Below are 16,977 nucleotides of genomic sequence, written 5' to 3' on the forward strand. Positions count from 1 at the left end.
TCTGGGACACCCACAACACATATATTTGTGCACTTCATATTGTCCTTGAGTTCCCTGATACCTTGTTCAAATTTTTCCATTCTTTTCCAGATAGTTTCTGTTTCTTTTTGGAATTCAGATGTCCCATCCTCCAAATCACTAATTCTATCTTCTGTCTCTTTAAATCTATCATTGTAGGTATCCATTGTTTTTTCCATCTTTTCTACTTTATCCTTCACTTCCATAAGTTCTGTGATTTGTTTTTTCAGTTTTTCTATTTCTTCCTTTTGTTCAGCCCATGTCTTCTTCATGTCCTCCCTCAATTTATCGATTTTTTTTGAAGAGGTTTTCCATTTCTGTTCGTATATTCAGAATTAGTTGTCTCAGCTCCTGTATCTCATTTGAACTATTGGTTTGTTCCTTTGACTGGGCCATATTTTCAATTTTCTGAGCGTGATCCGTTATCTTCTGCTGGCGTCTCGGCATTTAGTCAGATTTCCCTGGGTGTTGGACCCAACAGGTTGAAAGATTTTTCTGTGAAATCTCTGGGTTCTGTTTTTCTTATCCTGCCCAGTAGGTGGCGCTCGTGGCACACGTTTGTCTGCGGGTCCCACCAGTAAAAGGTGCTGTGGGTCCTTTAACTTTGGAAAACTCTCGCCGTGGGGGAGGTTCGCCAGCCAAAGTGGCTTGGAAGAGTGCCAGCCGGCCCGGGGGTCCGAACGCGGGGAGGGTCGCCAGCCGCCACAGCCCGGGAAAGCGCCCGTCTGAATTTCCTAGTCGGCCCGGGGCGCCAAGCGTGGCGGGAGGGCGCCAGCCGCCGCGGCCCGGGAGAGTGCACTCCCAGCCCGACCGGGGAGTCACGTGTTTGGAAGGGACCCCCCCGGTCACTGTTCTCCGCGGCCTGGGGATTTCTGATCCAATTCTCTTAGTTGGTCCGGGGGGCTGCGTGTGGTGTGGGCGCCAGCCGCCATGGCTTGAGGGGACTGCCTGCCCAATTCTGCCAGCTGTCCCGGGAAGGAGGAGGGGACGGACTCCGGCTGCTTGCCGTTCCGCCCAGGAAAGCCCGTGCCCCTTGGCGATCTCACCGGAGCAGGTTCTCCCAGCCAGTCAACCGTTCCAGAATGGGGTACGCTGTCTTCTTGATCTCTGTCCTGGCTCCAGGAGCTGTTCTGTATCGTTTCTACTCCCCTAGTAGCTGTTCTGGAGGAGGAAAGGTGAGGATGGCAAGACTGTCGAGGACGGTGGCGGAGGAGCCGGTGAAGGCGGAAGAGGGCACGGTGGTGGTTGGAGAGCCGCTGCTCTGCTGGGGCTCCAGAGATTCAGGCGTTCATCCCATCTGTGTCACCAAATTGTTACCAGTGTAGGAAAATTTTTGATGACTGATTGAATCTCTTTACTTGTGATTGGTTTGTTGAGATCTTTTATTTCTTCCTGAGTCGGTGTAGTTTTTCCAGGAATTTGTCTATTTCATCTAAGTTGTCTAGTTTGTTGGCGTATGATTGTTCATAGTATCATCTTATTATTTATTTTATTTCTTCAGGGTCTGTGGTAACACACCCCTTCTCATTTCTGATTTTGTTTATTTGCATCCTCTCTCTTACTAGTGGCTCATCAATTTTACTGAATTTCTTGAAGAACCAACTTTTGGTTTTATTGATTCTTTCTATTGTTCTTTTGTTCTCCCATTGATTTAACTCTTCTTTAATCCTTGTTATTTCTCTTCTTCTATTTGTTTTGGGGTTAGTTTGGTGTTCTTTCTCAAGTTCCTCCAGGTGAGAAGTTAAGTCCTCAGTTTTTGCTTTCTTGTTTTCTAATATAGAAGAGGCGATAAATTTCCCTGTCGGCACAGCCTTTGCCATATCCCATAAGTTTTGATAACTTGTATTCTAATTTTCATTCATCTCCAGATAGCTACTGATTTCTCTAGCAATTTCTTCTTTGACCCACTGGTTGTTTAAAATATGTTATTTAATCTCCATATATTTGTGAATGTTCTCATTCTTTGGTGGTTATTGAGATCCAGCTTCATTCCATTATGATCAGAGAAAGTGTTTTGAATAATTTCAGTGTTTTTAAATTTTTAAAGACCTGTTTTGTGCCCCAGCATAAGATATATCCTGGAGAATGTTCCATGAGCACTAGAGAAGAATGTATATCCTGGTGTTTTGGGGTGTAATGACCTATATATATCTGTTAGGTCTAATTTGTTTATCAAGTTGTTTAACTTCTCTGTTTCCTTGTTGATCTTCTGTCTGCTTGTTCTATCTATAGAGGAGAGTAGTGTATTGAAGTCTCCTACTATTATTGTTGAAATATCTGTCACTCTCTTCAGTTTTGCCAATGTCTGTGTCATGTATTTTGGAGTTCCTTGATTGGAAGCATGTACGTTTATGATTGTTATACCTTCTTGGTGACTTATCCCTTTCATTAATATATAGTGTCCTTCTTTGTCCCTCATGATGTCTTTACATTTAAAGTCTATTTTGTCCGATATTAGTATAGCTACTCCTGCTTTCTTTTGTTTACGACTTGTGTGGAAAATCTTTTTCTGTCCTTTCACTTTCAGTCTATTTGTATCCTTATATCTAAGAGGAATCTCTTTTAAGCAGCATATAGCTGGATTATATTTCTTAATCCATTCTGCCAATCTGCATCTTTTAATTGGTAAGTTTAGCCCATTAACGTTCACAGTTATTAGTGAAAAGGCATTTCTTGAATCTACCATCTTAAGTTTTTTATTTTACTTGTCAGATCTATATATTCTTTTTACTTTTGCCATTTAAGTTACCCTTACTGGTACTCTTCAATTCTGCGCCCTCCTCCAGACCTCCTCTCCTGTCTCTTTTTTTCAACTGGCAGAACTGCCTTTAGTATTTCTTGTAGGGCTGGTCTCTTGTTGACAAATTGTTTCAGGATTTGTTTGTCTGCAAAAATTTTAATCTCCCTCAGTTTAGAAGGACAATTTGACTGGGTACAGAATTCTTGGCTGGAAGTCTTTCTCTTTCAGGATCTTAAATATATCATATCATTGCCTTCTTGCCTCCATAGTACCAGTTGTGTAGTCTGAATTCAGTTTTATGTAGTTTCTCTTGCTGCTTTCAGAATTTTCTTCTTCTCCTCAACATTTGAAAGACTGATTAGTATATGTCTTGAGGAAGGCCTATTTGAATTTATTCTGTTTGGAGTTTGTTGGGCTTCTTTGACTTGTGTATTTGCATCCTTTATAAGGTTGAAAAGTTTTCCCCCATTATATTCTCAACTAATCTTCCTAGCCCTTTATTCCTCTCTTCTCCTTCTGGGACACCAGTGATTCTTATATTGTGCACTTTGTCTTGTCTATCATTTCCCTGAGATCCAATTCAAATCTTTCCTTTTTTTTTTTTTTTTTTGCCATTTGCTGTTTTGAGTGTTCGAAATCACTTATTCTGTCCCCTATATCACTTATTCTTTCTTCTGTCTTTTCAAATCTGCTGTTGTGTGCCTCTAGTATGTTTTTTATTTGGTCAACAGAATCTTCATTCTCTGTGAAATCTGCTATTTTTCTATTTATCCTTTCAAATTCCTCTTTATGCTCTTCTACTGTCTTCTTGATCTCCTTTATGTCATTAGCCATCCCACTTATTTTATTAAGTAGAGTTATATGAACATCTTTGATTAGTTGTTCCAATGTCTCTGTCTCTTCTGGTGTTTTAATTTGGTCTTTAGGCTGGACTGTATCTGTCTGCATTGCGATATGCTTTGTGATCTTCTGCTCTTTTCATCATGTGTAAATATCTTGATTGATTTACTTCGGGAGTTGATTTCCTTCAGAAGTTTAAGGCCTTGTGTTTGCGGGATGATGTGGAGCAGGATGCAGGATATAGGGCAGGGCACAACAGTGCAGCGATGCGTTGCAGCACAGGTGTAGGTGTAGGTTGGAGATGCTGTGCTGGTGCTTGTGAGAGTATGCAGCAGCCAAGGGAGGATGTGCTGTGTGGGTGCACAGGTCTGGGAGGTGTAAACCTGGTGTGCACTGGTCTAGGGCGCAGGGCCCTTTGTACGTATGTGCAGAGCTATGGCACAGAGTATGTCTTCATGGGCTGGGGGCAGATGTGACCTGGCAGCACAGGTCAGCGCTTTCTCAGAGTTGCTGAGAAAATCCTGGGAAGTGTGACTGAGGGCCGTGCATATGCACAGGTCTAGGAGTGCCTTAAACTGATGTTCCCAGAGCTAGGAAGTGTGACTTGAGGGCATACGCATGCGCAGGTCTAGGAGTGCCATAAACTGAGGTTCCCAGAGCAGAATGATGTGATTGGGGGCCCATGCGCATTTACACGTCTAGGAGTGCCGTAAACTTAGGTGCAGAGCTCAGGGTGGGTAGGGTGAGGCTATGCGACACTATCAGAGAGGGGGCATGGAGAATTTCTCGCAGCCTGTGTGCACTGGTTGATGGCCTGCAGGGAGCAGGGAGAGGGAGGTAGTATTCGGGAGGAGTGCAAGTATGCTAGGTTGGGCTGCATTTGGAGTAGAGGTGTGGGGCTGGTATGCATGCTGTGGATTGGTGGGGCAGGGGCATTTGAAGCATGAAGAGTGGGGGTGGGTGACAGGATTCAGGTGCGTGGGGTGTGGAGTGAGTCATGCGTCATGGGGCTATGCTGATGAGGGTAGTGTGTTGAAGAAATGCAGCTTGGCTTACTTCCTAGTCCCCAGCAACCTGTCGGTGTGCTCCTGGGCTCCGTGCCTCCACACTAGGCTCCAGCTTTCTGCTTCTCAATTCCTCAGCCTCTGCAACCAGGACCGCCCTGTGTGGTGCAGAAGGCCCTCCCAGGTCAGTTGCACTCTTGAATCCCTGTCTCAGTCGCCCTCCCATCCCTTTTCTGACTTTTCCTTGGAGCAGGGCTGAACTCGATCTACCCTATTTGGCCATCTTCCTGGAACTTCCTAATTCTTCCATCTTAAACAAGTCTCTTTTGAGCCCACATACCTTCATTTACTGGCTCATTTCTCAGCTATCCTTGGAAAACTAGAAAAAGTTTTCTGTATTTGTGCTCTCCAATTCTCTCTCTTTTTTTTTTAAATGATTATGTTATGTATATATATATTTTTATTAATCAAAAAAAAGAAAAGAAATTAACACAACATTTAGAAATCATTCCATTCTACACATGCACTCAGTAATTCTTAGTATCATCACATAGATGTATGATCATCATTTCTTAGTACATTTGCATCGATTTAGGAAAAGAACTAGCAAAACAGCAGAAAAAGATATAGAATGTTAATATAGAGAAGAGAATTAAAATAATAATACTAATAAAATATATATATATATTAAAAGGAAAAAGAAAAAAAACAAAAACAAAAGATACAAACAAACAAACAAAAAACTATATTTCAGGTGCAGCTTCATTCAGTGTTCCAACATAGTTACATTACACTTAGGTATTATTGTGCTGTCCATTTTTGAGTTTTTGTATCTAGTCCTGTTGCACAGTCTGTATCCCTTCAGCTCCAATTACCCATTATCTTACCCTGTTTCTAACTCCTGCTGATCTCTGTTACCAATGATATATTCCAAGCTGATTCTCGAATGTCGGTTCACATCAGTGGGACCATACAGTATTTGTCCTTTAGTTTTTGGCTAGACTCACTCAGCATAATGTTCTCTAGGTCCATCCATGTTATTACATGCTTCATAAGTTTAGTCTGTCTTAAAGCTGCATAATATTCCATCGTAGGTATACCCCACAGTTTGTTTAGCCACTTGTCTGTTGATGAACATTTTGGCTGTTTCCATCTCTTTGCAATTGTAGATAATGCTGCTATAAACACTGGTGTGCAAATGTCCGTCTGTGTCTTTGCCCTTAAGTCCTTTGAGTAGATACCTAGCAGTGGTATTGCTGGGTCGTAATCCATTCTGCCATTCTATGTCTTTTGATTGGGAAATTCAGTCCATTAAATTGTAGTGTTATTACTGTTTGGATAATATTTTCCTCTACCATTTTGGCTTTTATATTATATATATCATATCTGGTTTTCCTTCTTTCTACACTTTACTCCATACCTCTCTCTTCTGTCTTTTCATATCTGACTCTAGTGCTCCCTTTAGTATTTCTTGCAGAGCTGGTCTCTTGGTCACAAATTCTCTCAGTGACTTTTTGTCTATAAATGTTTTAATTTCTCCTTCATTTTTGAAGGACAATTTTGCTGGATATAGAAGTCTTGGTTGGCAGTTTTTCTCTTTTAGTAATTTAAATATATCATCCCACTGTCTTCTAGCTTCCATGGTTTCTGCTGAGAAATCTACACATAGTCTTATTGGGTTTCCCTTGTATGTGATGGATTGTTTTTCTCTTGCTGCTTTCAAGATCCTCTCTTTCTCTTTGACCTCTGACATTCTAACTAGTAAGTGTCTTAGAGAGCGCCTATTTGGGTCTAATCTCTTTGGGGTGCGCTGCACTTCTTGGATCTGCAAATTTAGGTCTTTCATAAGAGTTGGGAAATTTTAAGTGATAATTTCTTCCATTAGTTTTTCTCCTCCTTTTCCCTTCTCTTCTCCTTCTGGGACACCCACAACACGTATATTTGTGTGCTTCATATTGTCATTCAGTTCCCTGATCCCCTGCTCAAGTTTTTCCATTCTTTTCCCTATAGTTTCTGTTTCTTTTTGGAATTCAGATGTTCCATCCTCCAGTTCACTAATTGTAGCTTCTGTCTCTTTAGATCTACCATTGTAGGTATCCATTGTTTTTTCCATTTTTTCTTCTTTGTCCTTCACTCCCATAAGTTCTGTGATTTGTTTTTTCAGATTTTCTATTTCTTCTTTTTGTTCAGCCCATGTCTTCTTCATGTCCTCCCTCAATTTATTGATTTGGTTTTTGAAGAGTTTTTCTATTTCTGTTCGTATATTCAGCATTAGTTGTCTCAGCTCCTGTATCTCATTTGAACTATTGGTTTGTTCCTTTGACTGGGCCATATCTTCAATTTTCCGAGCGTCATGCATTATTTTCTGCTGGTGTCTGGGCATTTGATCAGATTTCCCTGGGTGTGGGACCCGGCTGGTTGAAAGGTTTTTCTGTGAAATCTCTGGGCTCTGTTTTTCTTTTCCTGCCCAGTAGGTGGTGCTCGTGGCGCTCGTCTGTCTGCGGGGCCCACCAGTAAAAGATGCTGTGGCTCCTTTAACTTGCCAATCCGAATCTCACAGTCGGCCCGGGAAACCGCGCGTGGAGGGGGGGGTCGCTGGCCGCCGCGGCTTGGGGGAGTGCCGGTCCAAATTGCCCAGCTGGGCCGAGACGCCAAGCGTGGCGGGAGGGCCCCGCTATCCAACGTTCCCAGTCAGACCGGGAAGCCACGTGCGTGGAGGGGACCCCAGTCGCCAGCCGCCCCGGCCGGGAAAACACGCGCCCCTCGGGTATCTCACCGCAGCGGATTCTCCCTGCCCGTTCAGCCGTTCCAGAATGGGTTACGCTGTCTTTTTGGTCTCTCTCGTGGCTCCGGGAGCTGTTTCATATTGTTTCTGTTTCTTTAGTTGCTTTTCTGGAGGAGGAACTAAGACCCGCGCGTCTTACTAAGCCGCCATCTTCCTCTCCTATTCTCTCTTACCAGTTGCTATTTTTAAAAATCTTTAAAAAATAATTCATTTTGAAATAATTTCAAATGTAAAGAAAATATGCCAGATGGGTAAAAAAGACTCATGTATCCACTCAACCAAATTCCCTAGTTATTATCATTTCATTACATTTGCGCAATTGCTCAGGCTGTCTGTCTCTCCTAACACATAAGTCCACGATCATTAGCTGTTCTTGAACCTTTTGAAAACAAACTTTACACATAATGTCCCATCAACACTAAACCCTTCTGTATGTTTTTTCCTATTGGACATTCTCCTACGTAATTAGCTCACAGCCTCCAAATCCGGAAGCCAATATTGTAAAACACTCCCACTCAATCCACAAACCCCATTCAAATTTCCCCAACTATTTCAAAATGTCTCAGGTTCCTATCCAGGAGTGTGTGGTGTATTTAGTTGCCATGTCTCTTCAGACTCATCCAATCCTTTAGTCTTTTCCTTAGTCTTAAAGTACGGACCTCACATTGTATAGGATGATGCTCAACCTGGTCTGTCTGATGTTGATTGCTGACCAGATTCAAGGCACGTATTCTTGGCAGCAACATCCCTAAGATGATGCTCTCATCACATCAGGTGGCACACAGTATCTGCCTGTCCCACTGGTGATGTAAGCCCTTATCTCCTGGTCATGCTGGTGTCTGTCAGGTTTCTCCACTTTAAAGTCACATTCTCCCTTTATCTTGTTCCTCATCAAGCTTCCACCCCATAGCCTTAGCATTCATTGATGACTCCCATCAGGTTCACACACCTCTGTAATGGACACCCAATAGGGACTATACAGAAGAGCTTTCCCTATAATATAGGGACTCATTGATTCCTATTTCATTCACCTCGTGTTAATTCTTAATTATCTGTATTTATTGTGATGTTCAAATTATCAGTTTGTCCAGTGGAACCCCTCTTGGGTTGCCTCCTATGTCTTTTCTATACATCCCATCATTCAGTGAACATTTCCTTATATTCTGTCACAAAAAGGTATTCCTAGCTTATTTTGTACTTTTTCTGATCCAGCCCTGGAGGAAGCCTTTTCCTCTAGGGCTCCTTTTAGTGGAGGATGATATTTAGAAAACAAGATCAGGCACTAGGTGTACTCATTACTACGGCATGTAGTATCCTCACTTCTAGGCCCACTCAGTCAAAAAGCTAGGAAAGTATCTCAGAATAATGTTAGATATCATGTAATATTATGTTGCAGCTTTGACCACATGGTGGAAACTAACATTGCTGACATGACACTAAGAGAAATTTTTATTCTTGTTGCTCCCCACCCCCAGGTATGTGCAATCCTCGAAATTACAGTGACACACCTCCAACTTCCAAGAGCACCGTGGAAGAGCTGCATGAACCAATCCCTTCCCTATTTCGGGCACTCACGGAAGGGGACACGCAGTTGAATTGGAACATTGTTTCCTTTCCTGTTGCGGAAGAACTTTCACATCATGAGAATCTGGTTTCCTTTTTGGAAACTGTGAACCAACCACACCATCAAAATGTGTCTATTCCTGGCAACAATGTCCATGCACCTTATTCCAGTGATAAAGGTAACAGCCAGCAATTGATTTTTCTCTCCCTGTCCCTCACTTTCAGTGTGGTCTATGCAACTTCTATTAAGATTATCTTTTAGAGCAACTTTTTGCTTTTCAATAGGTCTAGTCTTAACTAAATTCTGGATTTTGGTAACCTTGATCCCTGCATAGATGAGACATGTAGATCATATTGTCAAATATCCTTCATAGTGTGATGATAGAGGTGTGTTTGAAAATAACCTGTTCTAATTGTGACTTTTATTTGTTAGACTTTAATTTCCTTTTCACAAGATAGCACAGTGCTGCCTAGCGAATACAGCATGCTTACCATGGGGTAAGATCCTCAAGTCCCAGTGAAGTCAGGTTTTTATAACAGCATTGGGACCACAGACAATGCTAAGATCATCACCTAAATTTTCTTACAAGCAAATTAGTAGTATTGCAGATGTACCATTTCCAGGTATAAAAACCCCAGCCAGTTCTCTGCAGACAAATGCTGTTGGTCAGAAGGAGATGCTTCTGATGAGAGAATGACTTGTATGCTTTTGAGCATCATACTGAAAAACAACTATTATTGAGGACAGTCTGTAGCTTAGATTTAGCATTTAAAGGCTGTATAACTTCTTAAAAGTTATTTGATATTTTCAAATAAAAAGCATCACAAAGTTTTACTGAGGGAAACTAGAGTGATTAAGAAAAATTGCAGTCATTTCTTAGGATATGAAAGGAACTATGCGTGAGTAATACGGTAGGTGCTGCTTTTTATTCGGCTGTTTGTTGTGCCCATCATTACAGTCTTACTTGTCTAAAATAGTGCAAACTTTTCTCATCAAAAGTAAAAGAAAAGGGTGGGCCACAGTGGCTCAGCAGGCAGAGTTATCACCTGCCATGCTGGAGACCCAGATTTGATTCCCGGTGACAGCACACACACACACAAAAGTAAAAGAAAAACAATGCAGTCGTAAGCAGTTTTGTGGGGTCACTTTTCATCAGGTTGAAGTTACTTAATGGCCAAAGCTATTAGCTGGGACACTTAGATTTTTTGAGTAACATTGATGAGTCCTCTTTTAATTTGCTGAAGTTGCTAGAATGCAACACACCAGAGATGGATTGGCTTTTAATAAAGGGGTTTATTTAATTACAAATTTACAGTTCCTCAGAAGAGGGGTTTATTTAGTTACAAATGTACAGTTCCTCAGAGGAAAGGCAGCTAGCTTTCATCTGGGCTTCTCTGTCACATGGCCTTTTCTCCTGATTTCTGGATTTCAGTGGCTTTCCCCAGGGTGTGTCCTTTCTGCATTTCCAAATGTCTAGATCTGAGCTCCTCTGAGTGCTGAGCTGAAGTGTACTGGGCTTCCGGACTGCTGAGCTCTACTGAGCTCCTTCTCTTTCTGCTGAGCTCTTTCTCTTTCTGCTGACCTCTCCTTTTTTTTTTTTTTTTTTTTTAAAGGAAAGACAGAGAGAAGGAAGGAAGGATAGAAGGAAGGAAGGAAGGAAGAAAGGGAAACATTTTTAAACATTTTCTTGTTTTATTGTATTCTGTTTCTCCGTTTTTGTTACATGGGCTGGGGCCGGGAATCGAACCGAGGTCCTCCGGCATAGCAGGCAAGCACTTTGCCCGCTGAGCCACCGCGGCCCGCCCAGACCTCTCCTTTTAAACCTTGCTCATTGTGGAGGACACGCCCTTAGCCAACTGCAGATGTAATCAGCCATAGATGAATGTCACATGCTGATGATTTAGGTCCACAGCAATAGAGCAACTAGGCACCATCATCTGGCCAAGTTGACACTTGAGCAGAACTGTTGCAGGTTCCCTTGAGGCTTGCTGAGAATTTCCTAACTCAAGGTGCACTGGGCAGTCTCCAGGCCCCAGCAGTCCACACGACCCCAGCCCCGGCCTCCTCATAAGCCTTCAGTCTTACAGCACTTCATTCTGTTTGTATTCTCTTGTTTTCTTTTCTCACTCTAAAAATATTTATTCTTACTAAGTCTAGTATCTTTGACCTTGATGGAATGTGGGTTTGTTTGTTTCAGTTTGGGGATTTTTAAGACCATACAACTCTTTGGTATTAAAGTGATATCATATTGAATTTTGATAGCTCTTTGGCTTTTTGTGGCTTTGAGGTTCCAGCTTCTAAGGTCATTCTCCAGACAGATGCAGGTCCCAACTCCTTAGCATAGCCCACAAAATCATCCATGATTTTCCTCCTGATCCCTGAAGCCTTTCTGTGAAGTTTACTCCATGTACCCCTCCAACTTTATACAGAATTCCAGAGTGCCTCCATGCTTCTAAATATTGAGTTCCAATACCTGGAATAACCACTGTTCCCTTTCATTTTCACCATCCTGGAAACTCCAACTTCCCTTCAAGACTTGATTAAAGTTTCTCCTCCCTGAAGCCTTCCTAGGTACTCCTTCCCTAGGCGGAGTTGTCCACTTCCTGCTCCCCCTCCCCACATTTGCCTTTCTATTTTTGTCTGGTTTTGACTGATGGGTCTACCATGCTTTACCTAATTCCTTGGATTCCCTTATTATTCGAGTCCCCAATGGCCATCCCACAGTAGGTGTTCAATAAATACTGGTTGAATAAACACATGAAGCAAATATAGTGAGTACCAACCACTTGGAGATTCAAATGCTCCCACTTCCTGCTTGCAGCCACCCACTTTTAGTCATCTCATCGCTGCTATTTGGCCCCCCGATTTTGCTCTTTAAATGGGCCCCACGTTATCTATCCAGTGGTGCTTAGTGACACCAGTGTCCACTGCAGTCAGGCTGGTCTCCACTCTATTCCGTGTGTCCACTATACTCACTTCCTTGTGGCTCTCCTTGTTTAGTTAGCTGGTAGCTTCAGTTTAAAGTCTTCTTTGTAATATAAGCTCAATTTTTTTCCATTAGCTATTCAAATACCTGGTGATTCATCAGTTCCATAAATGACTGTATAAAATAACTTGATCTTCGATCATATACTCTCTGTTACTGGTTTGTGTTGTCCTTTATTTGTTTCATATATTGTCCTAGCTATATATGTGGGCTTAACCACCTGAAGAGCTAAAAACTGGAACAATTAAAACCTACCTTGGTTCGCAGAGGTAGAAAGTAAATTAGAAGTGACCAGGAAGGGGAAGGAGGAGGAAATAGGGAGTTACTGCTTAATAGGTACAGAGTTTTGTTTTGGAGTCATGAAAAAGTCTTGGTAATGGATGGCAATGATGGTACCACTAACCTGTGATTAGATTAGCATCACTGACTTGTACACTTGAAAATGGTTAAAATGGAAAACTTAGAGTTGTAACTATGTTACCACAATAAAAAGTTAAAAACAAATTTAAAATCCTGTCTTGAAAAGCAGGACTAGAAATCACTTTTAATAATCATATTTTCTAGAAGTTAATACTTATTTGTGCCAAGCATTGCTAATCACTTTGCATCATTTAAATTACTTAAATTTGTTTTGCTTTATGATAAATACTCGGTATACCTTAGAACAAGTATTTTTTCAAACCTCTTTTAGCTGGAGAATTCTTCTTCGTAGGAAATCTTATCAGAAAGTTTTCGTTTAAAAAGCACAGGTCTATAGCATAGCAAATGTTCTTAAATCCAGTAATCTAATCTTTGGATCAAAGTTTGAACTCTAATTAAACTGGAATGAAAAGGAATCCCTTTGTATTTTTGTCTGGAGTGGGAGGATCTGGCTTCCTTTTCAAGAGAATTAACAAATGGGAATCTTTTTTTCCCCCGATAACCTCATCTGTTCTCTACAGACAGCAATAAAAGAACTAAGATAAAGAACTTCATAACATTCAGCTGGGTATTAAAGCATTTCCTGTCTCTCCTCTTTCCTGCTCTGAAATTGCCAGTTTTCTTTTTCAGAGCATATGTGCACCGTGGTTTACTTTGACGACTGCATGTCTATACATCAGTGTAAAATATCCTGCGAGTCCATGGGGGCGTCCAAGTACCGCTGGTTCCACAATGCCTGCTGCGAGTGCATCGGTCCAGAGTGCATCGACTACGGCAGCAAAACAGTCAAATGCATGAATTGCATGTTCTAAAGACAAGAGAAATGTAGACCAAAGCAGTGTCATCAGAAAAAAGGAAGTGAAAAGCTACTCAATGAGGTCTTCTGGTGGCATTAGAATGCCCATGATTTAAGAGGATGTAAAGAATTTAAATGAGTTGCTTCTAAAATATGACATGTAGTAATCTGTTAAATTATATTGCCATAAGTGCTCTTAACTGACCCTTTTGCCCACTAGCAATAAAGCCTTTCCTTTGAATACATGTACAGCTTGGTCAGAGGGAAAGCAAGTGTGTAGATGACTCCTTGAAAGATCTGAGGTTTCTGGCATAACAACTGATGGCATTTTCTTATAACATCCCCCAAGCCTTTTGTTTTGAAAGTGCTAGCAGAAGCATGTTAACGGAAATTGCAATTCTGCAATGTACCGCTCTTCAGACCCTGAGTGTTTATAGCCATATGCCACTGTCAATTGTGCCTTTTATTGTCTGTTCTAAAAATAGGGTAGGTGTGCAAATATGTCTTTCTCAGAACTCTCAAAAATTACCATAAAAAGCTTCATTTCAACATTTTTTATATTGGTTTTAGAAAATAAATACTTTATTTTATGGATTAATACTATTACATAGTAGGATCCATCCTATAATGCACATAGTGACAAAGCTTCAGGAAAAGTTTCCTGTTCTCTTCCACTCCCCCTGCCCAGAGAGCTGATGAAGGTCATGATGAAGACTCTGAGAATATCAGGGTGCTGCTATGAAATGGCATTGAGTACACTGCCAGGGTAAATAATTAGGAAGTTAGAGCATTTCTTGTGATTTGTGGTACCAGCCTAGAGAACGCTAGGAATGGAGGATAACTGCTGAGTCAGGTTATTAGAGTACCAGGGAAGCAGCCAGTCCCCACTGCATGGATATGCAGCTCAAAGTCAAAGCTGGACTGGAAGGTGAGATGGCCACTGTCAGGCTCAGGAAAGGTAGAACTAAGGGCTCACCTGGACGAGTGATAGGAGGGGAATTAAGAGAAGAGAATTTGAGGGTATGAACAGGCAAGGTTAAAAATGCTGGAAATGCTGGGGAACAAACTTCAAAGTATTATATTTATACGATTTTTACTTCATGATCTTTCATTTGTTAAGTTTATGTCTGGATTTAATGTTCTTATGAAACAAATATAATTAGATAGTGGAGTGTGAAGATTATGAACCTAAAAACAATTTCTGATCAAAATGATGTTAACTCCAAATACACTACAGAATATTTGTCAGCTTTTGATATAATGTTTTAATAAAAAAAAGCATAAGTGCTATGTGCTCTTCATAGTAATAAAGTTCTAACCTTCAAGTCTGAATCTAAAGCATAAATATTTATATTACAGAGAGTACAGAATTTCTGATTTCTATAGTGCATATTTGAATTAAAAGTAACTTTTTAGGAACACCTCTTTTATAGTCTAAAAATTTTAGTATACACAAATAGATAATGCTCTTGGATACATTTTGTTTTATTCATTATCTGAACAGTAGTTAGTTACAAGTTCATGTAATGTTATAATTAACTATTATAAAATGTTAAGCTTTGTTACCCTTCTCTTTCAGATACACTTTCTTCTTTTTCAGATAACTGTAATGAATAGTCAAGGTACAAAACAAAATTGAAATTTAGCTCATGAATGCATTTTTTTTAATAGGAAAAACTTAGGGTCTCTTTCTCTTCCTTTTTCCTAGGAGGCCTCTGTTTTAAAGTGCCCTGAAATATTTTGGATCCCATTCTTAATTAATGTCTATAAAGCTGTGGGTTTCCTTGAACTTAAGAAAGAGAAAGCTTTAAAGGAATTTGGAGCCAGTAATTTGGTACCTCTGAGTCGAGGGGATTTCCCTGTTCATTGGCAAAATGAATAATGTTTCCTTAAATATGTCAACAGGCTTATTTTTAAACTGGTATTTAACTACAAAAAGGGGTTGTGTCAGTCATAATTATTAAATTTCAAAATGTAATATTTCTTCTTCTTTCTTTAGAGGATGATTTCTTGAACCACATTATGCTTTAACTACATTATACTTTTTCTTACATCTGTTTCTCCCATTAGAAGTTACCCCTAAATGTAATGTCCATTTATATTCAAATTTTCTTAGTATTTCTGATTTATGAATGGATTGAAAGAAAGAAAGAAATGCAATGTGGTCTGCCACCCAGAAGAGTCCATTTCCAGTTCTAGAACATTCTTCAGGTTTTAAGTACCAATACTTTTCCAGTTGAAAAGTATAACATTTGGGAAGCCAGGAGCTTAACTAAATTTAGACCCACTATTACCATCACAAGCACAGTTCACTTCTGTGAATTTTTTTAAACTAAAAAATTAGGTTATTCCCATTTTTTATAACCAGACCAAAAACACTAGATTTTAAATCAGTAGATATTTGAAACATCATATATAAAAGACTCCTGTAGTAAGACATGTGCTTAATGGTGAGTTTTCTCTGCCCCCCCCCCAATCTAATTGTTACTGAAACTGTACTCATAATAGTGGCACCAAATCAAAGGATAATTCAAATAAAATCTATACTCTATTTACGAGTTATAAATTAAAAAGGAGTCTTCATATAGGAATATGACTTCTAAAGTTTCAGAAAACAAGATTGATAAAATGTTAGAATGCATGAGTAGTTATAAATTAAAATGGAGAAAAGAAACAAAAGCTTCCTGAAAAATGAGGTAAATATAAATAAGGCATATTTTTAAAGTTTGTATTTAAAGATTTTTTAAATCTATTTTGCATTCCAAAAATGTATGTTTATTGTATTTCACATGACTTTCCGCATGTAAAATTATGTATTTTTCTTTGATTGCCCCTATAAACAAAAAAAGGTATTTTAATAAAAATTAAAATGAGTGTGGGTCTTCCTGTTGTTGTTCATTTCAGCACAGAATACCAAAATCAGTCTGACATTTCTGCCTGGTGAAGTTAGCATTTAAGGGATGAGCTGGAGCATGTTCTTTTCTCTCCAGATGTCCTTGCATATTCCATTGAGAAGAGGGATCGTTAACAATTTGCTCTCTGCCTTTCCATATGCTTTACTTGCACACAGAGGAAGCTTTGAAATGAAATGCTTAACCACTCCCTGTCCTGGGGACCAGTGCCAACCAGCTTTACCAGAGCTAGCGAATGATGGGTAGTGTGGTTTGGAGCTGTATGTACCCTGGAAAATCATGTTCTTAAAGCTAGTTATTTCACAGAATCTAGCAAAATAGGGGGCTCCAGAAAAAGGGGAACATCTGAAGAAGACAGGGAGCCCACCTGCCCACCTGTAGAGAGTGCTGCATCTGAAGAGCTCAAGGAAGGATGGTGCGTTTGGTTAAGAAAGTTATGTGGCTGAAGGTGTGTGAGTGAGAGTGGGTTGTGTGGGACTGTAAGTCAGAAGCCAGCAGAGCTGGAGATGCAGAGCTGGGAAGGGAAGGCCCTCTAAAGCTGAGAAATCAGAAGAGACCTAAGAACATTGGGGACAGTGCCTGGGGTGGGCCTCCCCTTCAGGCTACCCCAGCCTTATACATTTTGAGTTAACTAAGGCAGATTCCACCTTTAAGTCTGTGGGTGTTAGGAATTATGGCTCTGAGAACTTTTAGCTTTATCCCAATCAATTAAAAATAAATCCATTTATAGCCTTTTATTTTCAAGTCTGTGCTTGAAGCCTGGAACAGCAACAGCTCCAAGGTTTAGCTTTTGCCATGAGACTTCTCAATGCAGATGCAGAGAGATGGATTTCTGTCCTGAGTACTGGGGACTCACAGAAAAGAACAGAGCCACATATCAGTCAGGGAGACAGAAACAGCCTGGGTTGTAGA

At 40.5% G+C, this 16,977-nt stretch overlaps 1 protein-coding gene across 2 annotated transcripts in view; it reads left to right on the plus strand.

The window, feature by feature from the left end:
* TWSG1 (twisted gastrulation BMP signaling modulator 1) overlaps window positions 1–16,050 on the plus strand; it is a 76,757-nt gene extending 60,707 nt beyond the window's left edge. For both annotated transcript variants that reach the window (XM_077135970.1, XM_077135969.1), the window contains exons 4-5: window positions 8,863–9,129; window positions 12,988–16,050. In XM_077135970.1, coding sequence (XP_076992085.1) covers window positions 8,863–9,129; window positions 12,988–13,169 — 449 coding nt within the window. In that variant the 3' untranslated portion in view covers window positions 13,170–16,050. The remainder of the gene's footprint in view (window positions 1–8,862; window positions 9,130–12,987) is intronic.
* The last annotated feature ends 927 nt before the right edge of the window (window positions 16,051–16,977 follow it).

This window comes from Tamandua tetradactyla, chromosome 18, assembly GCF_023851605.1.
Source record: "Tamandua tetradactyla isolate mTamTet1 chromosome 18, mTamTet1.pri, whole genome shotgun sequence".
NCBI lineage: Eukaryota > Metazoa > Chordata > Mammalia > Pilosa > Myrmecophagidae > Tamandua > Tamandua tetradactyla.